General features: G+C 53.7%; 1 protein-coding gene across 2 annotated transcripts in view; it reads left to right on the top strand.

Annotated features, from left to right (window-relative positions):
* The first annotated feature begins 9957 nt into the window (after nt 1-9957).
* Nucleotides 9958-17484, top strand: part of TNFAIP8 (TNF alpha induced protein 8) — a 113176-nt gene continuing 105649 nt past the window's right edge. Inside the window, exon 1 of one of the 2 annotated variants that reach the window (XM_062189815.1) lies at nt 9958-10041. In XM_062189815.1, coding sequence (XP_062045799.1) covers nt 10041 — 1 coding nt within the window. In that variant the 5' untranslated portion in view covers nt 9958-10040. Of the gene's footprint in view, nt 10042-10301; nt 10321-17484 lie in introns of those variants that run through there. The other variant, XM_062189816.1, reaches the window with a different exon arrangement.

Below are 17484 nucleotides of genomic sequence, written 5' to 3'. Positions count from 1 at the left end.
TGAATTAATTGAACTAGCAACTGCATTCATAAAACAACACAGGAATTAGAAACTCAAAAGCTTAGGCCAGCGCCGTGGCTCAATAGGCTAATCCTCCACCTGCGGACCGGCACCCCAGGTTCTAGTCCCAGTCTGGGCGCCGGATTCTGTCCCGGTTGCCCCTCTTCCAGGCCATCTCTCTGCTGTGGCCCGGGAGTGCAGTGGAGGATGGCCCTGGTCCTTGGGCCCTGCACCCCATGGGAGACCAGGTGAAGCACCTGGCTCCTGGCTTTAGATCAGTGCGGTGCACCAACCGCAGCATGCTGGCATTAGCGGCCATTTGGGGGGTGAACCAATGGAAGGAAGATCTTTCTGTCTTTCTCTCTCACTGTCTAACTCTGTCAAAAAAAAAAAAATTAGAAAAACAATGTGGTGCAGAAAGGAGCCTTGACCAGTTCATGGTGCTTCAGTATCAAGCTGTATGATCCAGGTACATAGACTGCCAGGAGACTAAAGAGAAGGGAAGAGAAAATATTTGAAGAATAACAGTTTGAAATTTTCAAAATTTGTTTAAACTTTGATAGATAAGAAACTCAGAAACTCCTAACAGGATGAACACACACCCCATCAAGAGACATAATGCATTGCTGAAAATCATTAAGACTGTCTTGCCAAGAAAAGTGACACATTTTGCAAAAAGTTAAACAGGCGTCACACATTTTTTCTGAGAAGCTAGGAGACAAGGGGATAAAACCTTTAAAGTGGAAAGAAGAAAAACTCAAAGATAGCAAAAATGAGTAAAATAAGGCCCTTTTTAGACAAAAGCCAAGACTTGGCCAGTGCCATGGCTCACTTGGCTAATCCTCTGCCTGCGGCGCCGGCATCCCATATGGGCACCAGGTTCTAGTCCCAGTTGCTCCTCTTCCAGTCCAGCTCTGCTGTGGCCCGGGAAGGCAGTGGAGGATGGCCCAAGTGCTTGGGCCCTGCACCTGCATGGAGACCAGGAGGAAGCACCTGGCTCCCAATCTGTACAGCGCTGGCTGTAGCGGCCATTTGGGGGGGTGAACCAACAGAAGGAAGACCTTTCTCTCTGTCTCTCTCTCTCTCTCACTAACTCTGCCTGTAAAAAAAAAAAAAAAAAAAAGAGAGACAAAAGCCAAGACAAGATGTTGCCAGCAGATGTGAACTGAAATAATTACTAAAGGAAGTTCTTCAGGCTGAAAGACACAAGACTACCTGATGTAAACTTGAGTCTGTTCTTTAAAAATGAAGAGCTCCGGGGCCAGTGCTGTGGCGTAGCAGGTAAAGCCATCGCCTGTAGTGCAGGCATCCCATTTGGGCGCCGGTTCGAGTCCCAACTATTCCACTTCCAAATCAGCTCTCTGCTATGGCCTGGAAAAGCAATAGAAGATGGCCCAAGTCCTTGGGCCCCTGCACCTGCATTTGAGACCCGGAAGAAGCTCCTGGCTCCTGGCTTCAGCTTGGCTCAGCTCCGGCCGTGACAGCCATTTGGGGAGTGAACCAGTGGATGGAAGATCTCTCTCTCTGCCTCTCCTTCTCTCTGTGTGTAACTCGGACTTTCAAATAAATAAATAAATCTTACAAAAAAAATTAAGAGCTCCAAACACTAGATTAAGTGGGTTGGAAGTAAAAAATTATTTTCTTCAGCTTTAATATAGTCAGGATATTGCTTAACAGCAAAAAATAACTGATTTGTGGAGATTATTCCATAAGTAGAAGCTATGCGTTTGGCAACTCTACCGTAAAGGCTATTTGTTGCGATAATGATTGCTGTGCACACTCCACGTTCATATTTTGAAACCAGTGTTACTGTATTTGGAGATAGGCCTCTATAGAGGTGATCAGGGTTAAATGAAGTCCTCAGTCCAGTGTGGCCGGTGTGTATGCCTAGCAGAAGGAGCTGCACCTTGGGGTGTGCCTGCACAGAGGAAGGGAGAGAGGCCTCAGGAGAAACCAGAAGGCTGTCCTCTTGATCTGGGACGTCCCGCCTCCAGGACTTCCAGAAGATAAATCTGTTTAAGCCACCTGGTCTGTGGGATTTGGGTATGGCAGTCCTAGGAAACTAATACACTGATCATGTAATATTTTACTGTGCTAGAACAGACAAACCAGAAGTCCTTCCCCTGGTCACATTTGCAACAATTTGAACTTGGGAATGTGATACGAATTGGATGTGAAACTTGTTCATGTTTTTTAACCAACTACCTTCCCAACATCATAAAATAACTTTTTACAGTGCAATGTTTCCTGTTTTGTTAGGAATTCAAAGAGGACTTCTCTGGACAGTTTTTCTGCTCCTGTGGCACTGACTGGAATCATTCTGTAGCAGTGCTCTGCAGGCAGATTCACTCACATGCCTTGGTGGTGGGCGTGACCAGAAGACTGGGCACAGGCAGGCTCTCCCTGCTGGCATGTAATTTCAGGGCCTTTCCCACAGGGCCCCTTAACAAGTCCAGACTCTTGCATGATGGGTTTGGGCTCTTAAAGTGAGTGTTCTGATAGCTGAAGGCGCCAGCCTATTAAGTGCAGGCCGAGAAACTTGGACAGTGTTATTTCTGTCATAGTCTGTTGGCCAAAAAGCTGAAAGAGCCCCTCCAGAATCAAGGGGGTGGGAGGAGGGCAGAGTGTACCTGTACGGGTACAAGGAACTCGAGTCCATTTACAATCTGCAACAGGTCAGCCTCTGCCCATTAATTCTGTCCCTCCCACATGCAGCGGAGGTGCCCTCCCTCTCAGACACTCGAGTCGTTTCATCCCGTTACTGCATCGAGCCAGCTAAGGCTCGAGCCCTGGAGCCCAGCATTAAATTGGGGCCAGGTGTCAGGCTGTTTAATGGGGATTCTCAAGTATGACATTGCTCAGTCAGAAGACCTCTGAACTGAGGAGGCAAGTGATGTGCCTCCCACACTCTAGACACAGTGGTGAGACAGACAGAGCCATCTCATTCAAAAAGCACAAAGGGGCTGCTGCGGTAAGTCAAGCCGCCTCCTGCGGTGCCAGCATCCCATATAGGCACCAGTTCAAGTCCTGGGTGCTCCACTTCTGATCCAGCTCCCTGCTGATGGCCTGGGAAAGCAGTAGAAAATAGCTCAAGGGGTTAACGCCCTGGCCTGCAGTGCCAGTATCCCACATGGGTGGCTGCTCCACTTCCGATCCAGCTCTCTGCTATGGCCTGGGAAAGCAATAGAAGATGGCCCAAGTCCTTGGGCCCCTGCACCTGCGTGGGAGACCTGGAAGAAGCTCCTGGCTCCTGGCTTCGGATCGGCCTAGCTCCAGCCATTCCAGCCATCTGGGGAGTGAACCAGTGGTTGAAAGACCTCTCCCTCTCTCCCTCCCTCCCTCCCCCCACACCTCTCTGTAACTGTGCTTCCCAAATAAACAAATCTTTAAAAAGAAAAGCAGAAATTAAGTGTAGCAATCCTGGGCCCACAGAAGACCTGAAATTTAGGTAGGCTTATGTCTCCTGCTTGAATAATCTTGAAAGTAACCCCATACGCCTCCTGGCTCCATGAGCAGGCCCCCTTTTCTTACCTCTGAGTCATCCTTTGCCATGAATGTGGCTGTATTTGCAACTGGATCATGTTCTCTGGGTATTTCTTCACAGGAGACTTTTGAAAGCCTCTCTACATTTTGTGCTATACCAGGCCTTTATGGTTCAATCTAGTCAAACTTGTGAAAATTCTTGGGTTTCTTACATATCACATTAGAAAGCTCTTGCTGTAGACTGGATATGTCTTGAGTATGTCCCCCCAAAGTTCCCCTGCAGGAATCTTTTCCCCAGGGTAGTAGTGTTGTAGGGGTGGGGCCTAGTGGGAGGTGTTTGTTAGGTTATGGGGGTTCTGCCCAGAAAACGGATTAAGGTAGTTCCCATGATTCCCTGGCTAGTTCCTGTGAGAAGGAATTGCTTTGAGAAAGCCATGCACCTGACTAGCTCTGGCTTCTGTCTTGCCGTGTGATTGCTCCCTCTTGCCTGCACACCTGTCATGATGCAGCCACCATGCTGTGATGAAGTGAGAAGGCCCTCTCTGGGGAGGAGCAGACTCCGGCACCGTGGTCTTTATAAACTCCCAGACTATGAGCTACATAAACTCCTCTTCTTTACAGATTACATATTTTGTTATGGCAATGGAAAACAGACTAAGACACCACTCCACTAGAGAAAAGCCATAGCCATATTTCTTCCTAGGACAGTCTGTTCTCTACCTTGGGCTACCTGAGATTTTGCTGTGTTAAATAACACCTTAAGATTCTTAGAGAGGCAGCAAGTAATCTATAAGAATGCCTGTTGGAGTCCCTGCCATACTACTTCCTATATAGCTCCTTGTTAATGCACCTGGGAAAGAAGTGAAAGATGGCCCAAGTGCCTGGGCCTCTGTTACCCACATAGGAGACCCAGATGACATTCCAGGCTCCTGGCTTCGGCTTGGCCCAGCCCCTGCCATTGTGGCTATTTGGTGAATGAACCAGGAGCTAGAAGATCCCTATCTCTCCTTCTCTGTCTGTAACTCTACCTTTCAAATAAATAAACCTTAGAAAGAAAATAAAACAAGATTCTTAGAAATCCTGGTATCTCACAAGGGTTTGTCAAGGTCTTTCTGAGATCCTGGGGCCAGTGTTGTTGTGGCACAGCAGGTTAAGCCACTGCCTGCAGCACTGGCATCCTGTATGTGCGCCAGTTCAAGTCCTGGCTGCTCCACTTCCCATCCAACTCCCTGCTAATGTACCTGGGAAATCAGCAGAAGATGGCCCAAGTACACCACATGGAAGACCCAGAAGAAGCTCCTGGCTCCTGGCTTTGGACTAGCTCAGCCCTGGCTGTTGCAGCCATTTGGAGAGTGAACCAGCAGATGGAGGACCTCTCTCTCTCTCTTTCAAATAAAATAAACGAGATCTTTCTGAGATCTTAACAAAAGGAATTAGGACCATGATGTTGGCCATATCTTCACTCTCAGATAATTTTTAATCCACAAAAATATTGAATAAATAAAAAATCATGCCATTGTCATGGAGAGAACACAGATGTGGAAGTAACTGGTAACTGAACTCTGAAGGTGGGTAACTCCCTTGCAAGAAGTGAGGCTGAAAAGAACAGCGTGAGAGTCAGCCACTGTGTAAGGAGGACGCTGTGCTTGGAGCATCAGAGGATGAAGATGGGAGCCTTGCTGCTTCACCTCAGACAACACGTTCTCAACTTGGACTGGCAGTCTGTAGGTGGGGAGGGTATGGGAAAACTCTCAGTGGGCCAGAAAAGTAGGCCGCAGTTAGAGAAAAAGCTCTGAAAAGGAGGGGAAAGAGCAGAATTGTCTATGCAACAAGATAAAGCCAAACTAGTATTTGGGATCCACTCTTGTTAGATTGGAGATGGTTAAAAAGGGGGAAATAGTTCAGATAGGACAGAATCCATACAAAGTCCAGTGGTGCAATCACAGAAAAATAGCAGTTCTAGGAGTAGGAGAGAGAATATAGTTTCTATGAAGAATGGCTTACGAGGTGGCCATCTGGAAACAGATACAGAACTTGGTTTCACGAGGAGGGTGGCTAACCCAATGGAATTCTCTAACTGGTAATGTCACCTTTGATACAGGCAGTAGTTCTAGCAAGATTTTTTAGAAACAGGTGTGTTTTAGTAGCTGTGTTATCAGAGGAGGAAACCTGCATAGAGACAAACTTTGTGATAGAGCCAAGAATGTGTAATATCCACCAGTGGGTGTTTAGGCTTATCAGTGTAACAGGAAATGGTCACTGATCTTAAATTTTTGATTCTTACTCTGTCCCGGAGTTTCTGCTCTGATGACATGCAACAGTTCTACCCTTCCTGATTAGCACGTTGCTTTCTATTAAGAAAAATGCCTGCACTGGGGACCGCACTTCCGTGGTCGCTTTTAAGGACGAGATCAGATGCTCTGATAATGCCCCAAAAATAATTAAGACTGGAAGGATACAGTTGAAGCATGCATGTTCATGTAAAACTTTTTGGAAAGTGGTGAAGTGATTGCCATGCTGTAAATCAGGCATATTAATCACTGTACTCCCACAAAAAAATAAAAGTGGTAGAAGCACAAAGGCCTCAGACTTTTCTGCGGGCTGTATTTCAGTTGTACACCCTTGCTTTAGTATTTCACGACGGGCTGGAAGTGCCTTTCTCTGCTTGGCAAACTCCAGTTCCTCCTCTTTGCCAGGGTTGGATGGACGCCTCTCTGAAATCTCCCTCTCCCCCCCCCCCCACCCCGGAGAATGTGAGTCACTTCCTGTCTCCTCCCAGAGTATATGTGCATACATTTTTAGTACATATGTCACAGTGCCATGCAGTTCTTTCTTTACGTTCAAACAGAAGAGCCTCTTGTTGAGTAAGCATCATGAAAGCTTGAAGCAAGGCAGGAGTACTCAAGAAAACCGGGCAGACGATTTTAAAAAGCTTTGCAGCGTTGTCTGTAGTTAGCTGTTTTCCCTTCAGCTGGACAGTAGCAGAACTAGAAGGTATGCACAGGGATATCTGAGGCATGAGCTACAGTAACTGCCTCTTTACTTCACACGTTGTGTGATTTGTTTTGGTGTGAGAGGATTCATTAATCCAAACATGACTGCGAATATTTTAAAATACATTGAGCAGGTGAATAATGAACTACTTATTAAGAGCTTCCTAAATGCTAAGGCATTTTAAAAGTAAATCATCATTTATTTGAAACAGAAAGAGCACCCAACTGCTGGGCCTCTGCCAAGTTGAAGCTGAAGCCAGGAACTCCATCCAGGTCTCCCAGCTGAGAGAGTGGCAGGAACCTGATTACAGGAGTCCCTGCTGCTCATCCTGGCTTCCCTTTGCATTAGCAAGAAGCGAGGGCCAGAGCCAGGACTCAGAGCCAGGTACTCTGAATCAGACACAGCAGGCATCAACTGCTAGGCTAAATGCCCTCCCCTTTAATGCATTTTTAGTCTCCAGTTGGAAACATGCAAGAGGTAACTGACCCATGTCTCCATTGGCTCAAGTAGGACAGGAAAGCACATTTCTGAACTTTAAGCATCACCCGCTATGATAAAAGGGAGGGAGGAGTCCCATGTCTTTACTCAAGGTAAAGGGAAGAACGAGTAGTTAATAAATGGTTTGAATCCCCCAGCTGATTCACTCCCCAGATGCCCACAACAGCCAGGAACCCAGTCAAGGTCTCTCCGGGGGATGGCTGGGAACCAACTACTTCAGCCAGCATCCGCTGCCTCTCAGGGGTGCATTAGCAGGAGGTTAGAATCAGGAACACAGCCAGGACCCGAAATCTGGCACTCTAGTGTGGGATTCGGGCATCCCAAGCGGTGTCAACTGGAGCAGCAGTTCTGTTTGTGACAGGTAAGTCGCCTGAGATTGCAGAGGTCACCCCGGGCAAGGCCTCCCTGCCTGATTCCCGCCAAGAGCTCCTGAGGTCAGGATGGTCCCAGGAAAGTGGGCTGTGCCTCATGGGTGGTAGGACCCCTAGAGAGCTCTGAACTGTGTACTTTTTAAATTTTGACATTTTTATGCTGGGCAGCTAAAGTCCAGAAATTGGAAGGTTATGGTAAAAGAAAAGGGCTACTGGCCTGAAGCGCCGGCATTCCATATGGACGCTGGTGCTAATCATGGCTGCTCCTCTTCTGATCCAGCTCTCTGCTATGGCCTGGGAAAGAGGTAGAAGATGACCCAGGTCCTTGGGCCCCTGCACCCACATAGGAGACCCAGAAGAAGCTCCCGGCTCCTGGCTTCAGATCGACGCAGCTCCGGCCGTTGTGGCCAACTGGGGAGTGAGCCATCGGATAGAAGACCTTTCTCTCTCTCTCTCTCTCTCTCTCTCTCTCTCTTTCTCTGCCTCTCCTCTCTCTGTGTAACTCTGACTTTCAAATAAATGTCTTAAAAAAGGTGGGGGGGGAGCTAATGCTCAGAATATGACCCGAGAAGATGGAAGGGGGCCGGGAGGGCTGGAGAAGGGGCAGATGGGTCTGCCCTGAGCCGCTCAAAGAAAGCAAAGGCAGGGTGAGCAGGGGTGCAGGGGTGCTTTTGGTGGCTGGGGCAGGAGGCTGAGAAAAATCTCTACTATTGACCCCTATATATTCTGTGACCTAGGAAGGGTGAGGGGTGGGCAAGGCTAGCCCCATCCCTCCCTCCCATCCATGGTGCACAGACTCGGCTGATCTCAGAGGTCATGAACCTGCAGACCCGCGGGTGTTGAGAATGACTGACAGGTGGGAACAGGGACAGGAGTGGGGGCGGGGCACTCGCGGGGCAGGGGCTGAACTGCTGGCAAGAGGGCGGAGGACAAGCCAGATGAGGGAGGGAAGCGGGTGGGGGTCTGGGGCGTGGGAGGTCTGCCCCGGGGAAGGGAGACTGAAAGGAACCGGGGTGGAAGCGCCCGTGGGGTGGGGGTTCCTGACGACCAGCAGCCTGGGTGACCGTGGCGCAGTGGCCCGCAGGACGCCTCCTCTCTCGCGCAGAGCTTTGTGCTGCTCACAGCCCTGCCCAGACTGGAACTCGCACTTGGTGGTGACCAGTGTCACTGCCATGGGCATTCGGGGATGGCTCCGGATTACCCGGGCATGAGGGAGGCTGCGAGTGCCCCAACCTCTTTAACCTATTGCAGCTGGGTTACCGCGGACCCCAGAGGTGTTTAGAAAATGCCCGCCTTGTCCCTGCCTCCAACCCAGCAGCACCACTGAGCCTGCCAATCCACACAGGGGTAAATCGTCCCTGACAACACTTTTCCCTCCCCGCCCCCCCCCTTCCATCCCACCCAGTCCATCCCCTCCCATCCATCCCATTCCAACCCCTCCCATTCCTCCTCCCACTCCATCTCATTTATCCCATCCCATCCCTTCCCACCCCATCCATCTCAACCCCTCCCAGTCCACTCCTTTCACCCCTCCCCTCCCATTCCTCCCTCCCATTCCATCTCGTCTGTCCCATCCCATCCATCCTACTCCCCACCCCTACATCCCCTCCCCTCCCTCCCCTCCCCTCCATCCTGTGTACTCCCTTAATCCTGCTCCGCTCCACCCTCGGCCTGCGCTGGTCTCTAACCGCCCGGGCCACCTGCATCAGCTGGAGTTTTCAGGAACTCACATGGCGCTGTGTTACAGCTCCTCAGTGCCTCAGTCCCGTAGGACGCAATCCAGGTGCCGGCAGACTACGTTGCGTTCGCCGGGCTGCAAGGCAGCAACTTTGCTGGCTTACTTGGGGTTTTGGCAAAATTCCCTTTCTGCGGTTGCAGGGCGGAGACACGCCCCCCCCCCCCCACCCCGTGGCTGCCGGCGTCAAGGGAGGTGCGCCCCCAGCTCCGTGCGGCGTGGCGTTGAGGTCTGCCCCGCGGCTGGCTGTGAGGGCTGCGCGGGGCCCTGAACCCCTCGGACTAGGTCTCCCCGGCGCCAGGGCTCTCGCAGAGGGGAGACCCAGCGGCTGCTGCCCCCTGCTGGACAGCGCTCAGCCCGCTGCCCCCAAGGCCTCCAACACCGGACGTCGTCCGCCAATGGGAACCAGGAGTCGGGCGCGCGTCACCCGTCGCCAGGCAGACTTCGGGCCAACAGAGACGAGAAAAAAGGGAAAAGTCAAAATCGACGGCGACGCGGGCGCGGTCACGGACTGTGCTCCACGGCCAGGCACACGGGCTGCAGCCGGGCCCCGCACACGCGCCTGCTCCGCGCCAGGCCCGGGGCGAACGTGCACCCGGCGTCTAACCAGCTCCGCCTGGACAAGGCGGGATGAACCAGGCGGGCCTGGCAGTTCTGCAGCTTCAGAAAGTTCGGCGGCCCGAGGGCGCGCGGCCCCAGCCCCCAGCGCCCACAGGTGTGCGCGCCGCCGCCCGCCCCCCGCGCCGGGGCCGCTCGGACCCCCGCCCTCCCGCTGCCCGCGCGCTCGGCTCCTCCTCCCCCGCGCGCTCCTCCCCACTGCCCGGGCCGGGCGGGCCACGCCCGGGGACCCCTCCCGGCTCCGCCCCCGGCCCCGGCTCCTCCCGCGCGCGCTGCAAGGTCCGCGGACGCCCGCGAGCCCCCGATCGCCCCCGAAGCCCTCGCGTCTCCGCGCCTGCTCCAGTAAGTGGGGAGTGCGGGGGAGTGCGCGCCGCGGGGCGCCCACCCTCGTGGGCCCTGGGCGCCCGGCCCGGAGTCCCGGGCTACGCGGCCGGCCGCGTTCCCTCCGCGCCCGGCTTCGGTCGGCGCGGCTGCCGCGGGGGCGTCCCGGCCGCCGCACCAGTGGGCGTCCGCGCTGGCCCACGCTGCCGGCTGCGATGCCCGCCGGGCCCCTGCCCCAGCCCGGCGCCGAGCGGCCGCCACCGCAGCAGCTTTGCCTTGAGAACTTTTAGGAGACTTCCTGTGAGTTGTGTGCGTGCGTGCACGCGTGTGCCTGCCTGTCCATGTGTGTATGGGCGTCTGTGCGCGCGCAGTCCACGTGTGGCGTGGGCCCGTCCACGTGTGTTTACATGCGCGTGTGCACGCGTGTGCCTGCCTGTCCATGTGTGTATGGGCGTCTTGCGCGCGCAGTCCACGTGTGGCGTGGGCCCGTCCACGTGTGTTTACGTGCGCGTGTGCACGCGTGTGCATAGGCGTTCTTGTGTGTTTTACATGTGTGTGTGCGTGTACGCGTGCCCTCCGCACCTGCCGCCAGGTCACCTGGGACCCAGCCCCGCTGGTAGGCGCCAGGCCCACCCTCAGGCCTGGGCACCTGGAAGATGTTTATGGACACGGTGACCTCAGACCGAGTTTCTCAGCTGTGTGGTTTTCTAACACAGAGAGCCTGGTCCAGAGCGGAGTCTGGAAGGGATGAAGCCGTGGAGGGCCTGCAGCTGGGGCTGCTTATTCAGCCTCAGCTGGGGGTTCGGGGTCAGTACTCTCCCAGTGCAGGGCGTATTTGCACGTGTTTTCGTTTTTTTTTAAATCCGATGATATTTGCACCCTTAAAACAGCAGTTGTTGCTCCCCTGGTTTCTTAACCTGTGAGCTGGTTGCCCGGTGCGCAGGTTCCCATCTGGCTGTGATGGTCTCTGAGTTTTACATCTCATAAAATCCCCTGCCTCCCCCCACTCCCTAGACAAGAAAGCATTGTCTGGCTGGGAGGGAAAGACAGAGAGGGGGAAGTGTTTCACTGAGGTGCGAGGCAGGGAGAGCGGGGTGGGTCCACCCCTGCCTGTGCTGCCATTTCTGTCCTGATTTGTGTCCAGCAAGGGTGTTTCCACACTGTTTTAACTACGGGAACGTTAGACTTGGCGGTGTAAACCTATGACGCCATCTCTCTTTAAGGGAAGAAATAATTACCGAGTTTAATTAAACACCTCGAAACATTGATTGCCACCTTCTAATTAGATCTGCTGTGGGGTGCTAAGTCAGCGCTTTGCTGTTAATATTCCAGCCGGCCACACTAGAGGTGTCTTCTCCGTACACGTCGCCGCCCGTGGCACACGGGGTTATCTGTAGTTTGAGTCAAGTTTAGGGAAGTGCGTCAGCACCTGCCTCCTCGTGAACCACTGAGTCCCTTCTGTACTGGTTGTCTGGGTTCAGCTCTCTACTCTGCAAGCCAGGATGTTCATCGACATTAGCAGATGAGTTCAGAATCACTGAATCATTCATTCAGCAGGGAAGGATCCCACCTCAAGGGTGGCACCCTGCACACACGGGCCTTGGACTGTCTCTTACTGGGATGCTTTGGCTCTGCTGTGCCTTCTCTCTCTCTCTCTCTCTCTCTTTCTCTCTCTCTCCTTTTTAAGATTTATTAATTTATTTGAAAGGCAGAGTTACAGAGGGGCAGAGAGAGAGAGAGAGGTCTTCCATCCGCTGGTTCACTCCCAAAATGGCCACAGCAGCCAGAGCTGAGCCAATCCGAAGCCAGGAGCCAGGAACTTCTTCCAGGTCTCTTGTGAGGGTTCAGGGGCCCAAGGTCTTGGGCCGTCTTCTACTGCTTTCCCAGACTAGAACATAGAGCTGGCTCTGAAGTGGAGCAACCGGGACTCGAACTGGCACTCATATGGGATGCCGGCACTGCAGGCAGCAGCTTTACCTGCCACGTCACAGCTTTGACCCCTCCACTGTGCCTTTTCCTCCGCCGTGTTTGGACTTAGCCACAAAAGGGGTAGTGGTGTGGGGAAATGTTCTCAGCTGTGGTCTCTGTGTTTCCTGCTTCTGAGCGTGTCACCCGCGGGTGCTGGGTGTCTGGGCGGGGAGCATGGTGAGGACCGGCAAGCGCCGCGGGGTGGGGAGCACACACGAGGGCTGGGAGCCCAGCATTCTCGAGGCCCGCTCCCAGCAGTTGTTCTGTTGCAATTGGAGGAAAGGGCGTGTGGAGAGGAAGGGTTGCGTCCAGACGTCCAGACGGTGCTCACTGGGAAACGCGGGCTGGGGGAGGAGCAGAGGCCTGGTGGTTTACGGCTTGGGGAGCGTCAGATCGTTGGTCCTCGAAGCTGTGGCTGCTGGCTGTGCTCATCCATGCATTGTTTCTCTCCCGCTGGGCTGGCCGTGGCCTTGCTCGGAAGCCAGCTGCCTTCATGGTCGCAGACAGCAAGGCCACGTTCACAATCCAGCTTAGCCCCTAGCCACATCAGCGGTCCTTTTCCATTCCCCCTCCATTGTGTCTGGCACAGGTGAGGAACTGGGTCTTGGGGTTCCTAACCCCCAGAAGCCGATGGGTAAGAGTCACCTGTTTTCTCCAGGGGATACAGGGCACACAGGTGCCACTCCCGTACAGGGCCTCTCTTGGCCCTGACACTGGCACAGGGGCCAGTGTGTATGACACTGGGGAGGGTTGACCCAGTTGGGCCTCCTCGGGCGTCTGGCTCTGATGGGAAGTTGAGGAGAGCACAGTGGTGCCAGGGGACTCTTGGTGCCACAGATGTCCTTGCATGCCCACATTCTGCCTGTCACGCCACCCAGCAGTGCATTACCCCATGGCTGAGGGCTCAGCCCCTGCTCGCCTGCAGCTGGTGGTGAGGACTGGCCCCAGGGTCCCAGCTGGTGGCTCTGAGGTCTGCTCTTCAGCTGAGAGGGATCAAACCCCAACAGCAGCAGCAGAGGGCCAGAGCGCCTGTTGCACCTGCAGGCGAGGCCATGTGCTCTCAGTATCCGCTGGAGAGCAGTTCATTTTCATTTTCCACTTTGAAGAGGAAATGAGCTACAAGGTGCAGGGCAGATGATTCTAGAATGTCGGAGGCAAGAGCCGCCTTAGACTGCAGCTGGCCTGTGGTCCTAGACCATCATGTTTGCCAGTCCTTGGGCATGAAGGCATCCAGCCCAGAGGTGAGCACCATTCATGCACACAGCAAGCATTTATTGAGCTCCTGCTGTATGCTAGTGCTGCACAACTCTCTCACATACGCAGGAAGGCCTGAAACACAAGAGGGAAAGGAACTGGGTCCCAGATGCGTGTTGGTAAGAAGGGGTCCCTGAAGCTAAGGCCCTGGTGGAAATGGATTCAGGGTTCCATTGTGTTTCCCAAAGGGAAGCAGAGGTACCTCCTCAGCCAGGCAGTAGAGTGATTTTCAGAACATTGTTTTTCTCAAAAAAAGGAGACACCGAAGGAAGCACTTTTGTTTTCCTGATGTCTTTTTTTTTTTTTTAAACCCAGTGATATAACCACAGTGAACCTGTTTCCCGAGGAATCATGCTTTCTCGTCAAGCAGAAAGTTACTTGAGGAACTCGATCAAAAACCCCCCAGGTTCAGCGTGAATCACGTTATCCCTACCCTGTCCTTGCAGACAGCGGTCGCTTTCTCATGGTGGCTCTCATGGTTCTGAGGCACAGAACCCCCTGCAGGCGGGGGGGGGGGGGGGGGGGCACCAGCCAGGTGGTTTTCGAAGGCTGCCCTTGGCGTCTAGAACAAGGCGGGTTAGCGAGCAGGTGGCTGACGGGGCGTGAGAAAGGAAAGAGCGGGGTGAGGGAGTTGCAAGCAGGTCACTCCACTGGGGCGCCCCTCGCGGACTTGTAGACAAATCTGTTTCTTTAGTAGAGAAGGGAATTAAGTTCAGAATTCTGCTTGTTTGGTTTCATGAGCACTGGGAATAAAGATGACTTCCATGGAGAAGTGGTTGGTGCGGATGACTGCTGGAGCCTGCTGCACACTGTGTCTCCGCCTAAACACTGGGCCGGCATTCACAGCACATGCTTGCTGAGTGGACTGAACCAGGACTTTCCTCATTGGCTATCAGTGTGTGGGAGGCACCCAGCCGGTGGTGGGCCTGGATGGACTGGCTGCACGGGTCTGCTCTCGAGGGGACGGTGTCCATTCTGGGCCACAGCGGAGCCGGTCTCTGAGCCATCTGTGACTGTAGCGTGAACCCCCCACCACCACCACCACCAAAGGTGCCAGAGGAGCAAGAGGTAGCTGCAGCCCAGTTCCAGCAGTTACCGGCTGCGGGGTCATGTGATCACCCAGGGCCTGCTGTTGCAGGGATATGAGCCACAGCAGGTGATTGTGTGGGATGTATCTGAGTAGGAGGAGCCACAGGGCCCAGTCCATCTTCCCAGATAGAAGGGAAGCCAATGTTTTTATAAAATGTCATTTATACTTTTCATTTTATTTGGAAGCAGAGAGAGAGAGAAAGATGTATTCCATTCATTTGTTCACTCCCAGAATGCCCACAGAAAGCAAGGACTGGACCAAACTGAAGCCAGGGGTCTGGGACTCCATCCAGGCCTCCCACGTGCATCACAGGGATCCACGACTTGAGCCATCACCTGCTGCTCCACAAGATGCACATTGGCAGGAAGCTCTAGTCCAGAGTGGAGCTGGGACCACGGCGCCCCAACAAGGCTGGACGGCTGATGAGCACCTGCCAGGGGCCCCATCCAAGCCTGCTCTGGGATGGGCCCCCTCCTCCTCCTCTCCAGCATAGCACATGTTCAGAAGAGCCCAGGCCCACTGGGAGATTCTGAGTCCCAGGCGGCCTGTTCTCCCTGTCCCAGGCCCGCTCCCTTTGCCTGAGGTCCAGGCGCCTGCAGGGCCCCCCTCATCCCTTCCCTCAGAGAGGGTCCTCATTTCATAATGGTCAGCAACCGGAAAATGCAAAACTACCCTTTTTTAAATCTTGCTATAACTTCCTTCTCCTTTTTTGTGGGGGTAGGGGATGGGGGGTCATGTCTGACTTTGAGACTTTCTTCCCCATTTCTGACTCTGGAGGTTTTTAGTTTATTACCCTAATGGGCCAGGGGAATTGGGAATAACAAAGGCGTCCTGCTGTGGGCTGAGAGAAAGTTTTCCTGGAACCACTGCTTTTCCCTCTCCGGGTTTGCTGTTTGATCAGGGATGTGCGAGTGTGAAATGAACTGAGTCTTTCCTCACCCTTCAGGAAACGAGGTGGAGGGAGGAGGCCGGGCCGTGACTTGCAGAGTCAGATGGCGGGGGCAGGCGACGAGCCGGCCCACTCTCCCTGCTGCACACTTGGCTCTGATGCCCTACAAGCATGCATGTCCAGCCCTGGTCTGTCCCAAGTTCTCCTTGGTTTCCAGTTCGTGTCTGTACAGTCAGGCTCAGAAGTTCTGTCTCTACCAGTGTGTTCATTTGCACAGCACGCACCACAGCCCAGCAGGCTGAAACCACAGACATTTACTGCTTTGCTCTTGGTTCAAGGAGTCAGCAGGTTTAGTTTCTCCTGGGGTCTCTCCCCTCAGCTTGCAGTGGGCCTCTCTCTGTGTGGCCCCCCTCTCTTAGGCACCAGTTGTATTGGAATGAGGCCCCAACTTTGCGATGTGCTTTAGCCTAATCACCTCTTTAGTAAACTCCTGTCTCCGAGTGTGGTCGTATTGGGGGACAGGGCTTCAGGACATGAATGTGCAGTCATGGGTGGGGGGTCACGGGGACGAGGGGACACAAGTTGTGTCTAACAGTCGCCTTTTAAAGGACATTGCAGATAATGCCCCTAGTGTTGTGACTGCCGCGTGGTTTGTTTCTGTTCGGGGTAATCCCTGCAGATCCATTACTTTTGCTCTGCACAGTTATCTTTTCAAGCCATTAAAGCAGGAGAGGGAAAAGATGATTTTTTTGATAAGGTTTATTTATTTATTTGGTAGTCAGAGTTACACAGAGAGAGGAGGAGAGGCAGAGAGAGGTCTTCCATCTGCTGGTTCACTCCCCAGAGGGCAGCAATAGATGGAGCTGTGCAGATCTAAAACCAGGAGCCAGGAGCCAGGAGCTTCATCTGGTCTCCCATGCGGGTGCAGGGGCCCAAGGACTTGGGCCATCTTCTGCTGCTTTCCCAGGCCATAGCAGAGAGCTGGTTGGGATGTGGAACAGCTGGGACGCAAATCAGCACCCATATGGCATGTCTGTACTGCAGGCTGTGGCCTTACTCACTATGCCACAGCGCTGGCCCCAAAAAGGGTGATTTTTAATTTACCCACTTAGAGATCCTATTTGGGTTCACCGTTTTTTAGAACAGGCCTACGTTTGCATCAGTCCCCCCGCCCCCTCGCCCCCGAAGCCTGAAGAATTTCCATTAATATTTCTTGCAGTTCAGATCTGCAGGAAGTGGGTTCCTTCAGCTTCTCTTGTGTGTATCCTTGGCGTCTCTGGGTCCTAACCTCTCCCAGGACACCAGTCACACTGACAAGGCCTGCCCTAAGTTCCTCCTGTTAGCTGAGTCACCTGCTTGGGTCTCGTCTCCAAAAGCAGTCACATTCCGCAGCGCAGGGGTTAGGGCGCCCACGAGCAAACGAGGAGGCGAGCGTCTGAAGTCTGTCTTGCTGTGGGTCATCTGTTAGGAGCAGGAGTTTGCTGTCCACAGTACTGGATGCTGGCGAGTCTGAGATGGAGGTGCCAGCAGATTCTGGCTCTGGTGGCGTCTGCACACGGCAGAAGGAGGCAGAGGGGAGCGGTGCGATGTGCTCCCACGTGCACAAGACGGGAGGCGGAAGGGCAGGTGCTGGCAGGGAGTCCGCCCCACGTCTTGCCCAGGGGCGCCCATCTGTTCATGAGGGTGGAGCTTCCCACAAGGCCCCACCTTGTGACGCTGTCCTCACTATGGGGTTCGAGCGAATGAATTCTGAGGGACACAGTTCTGTACGTGCCTGTTGGATGGCTTCAGGCTGCAGGGAAGGGAATGCCCAGCCTGGCGTCTCGTGCAGGGGCATCCGCGGTCGGGTGGGGCCGGAGGCGCCAGGGGCTCCATGTCCTTGCCCTCCTGCCCTTAGCATCCTGCCTTCTGTCTGCATCGTGCCGTCGAGGGGCCAGGAAGCGGTTCCTCCAGCGAGGGACAGTGCCGGCTTCCACTGATGCCATTCACAGGAAGTGTGTGTGAGAGGGTATTTCAGGATGTTTGTAGAAAATGACATTTATTGATAAGCTCATTTTTTATATATTTCATTTATTTATTTATTTGAAAGGCAGACTTCCAGAGAGGTAGAGGCAGAGGCAGAGAGAGAGAGAGAGAGAGAGAGGTCTTCTATCTGCTTGTTCACTCCCCAGATGGCCCCAGTGGCCGGAGCTGTGCTGATCCAAAGCCAGGAGCCAGGATCTTTTTCCGGGTCTCCCATGCGGGTGCAGTATTTGGGCCATCT

The sequence above is a fragment of the Lepus europaeus genome, chromosome 4 (genome assembly GCF_033115175.1).
Source record: "Lepus europaeus isolate LE1 chromosome 4, mLepTim1.pri, whole genome shotgun sequence".
Lineage (NCBI taxonomy): Eukaryota > Metazoa > Chordata > Mammalia > Lagomorpha > Leporidae > Lepus > Lepus europaeus.
The sequence above is the reverse complement of the archived record's forward strand: the minus strand, read 5'-3'. Positions and strand labels throughout refer to the sequence as shown.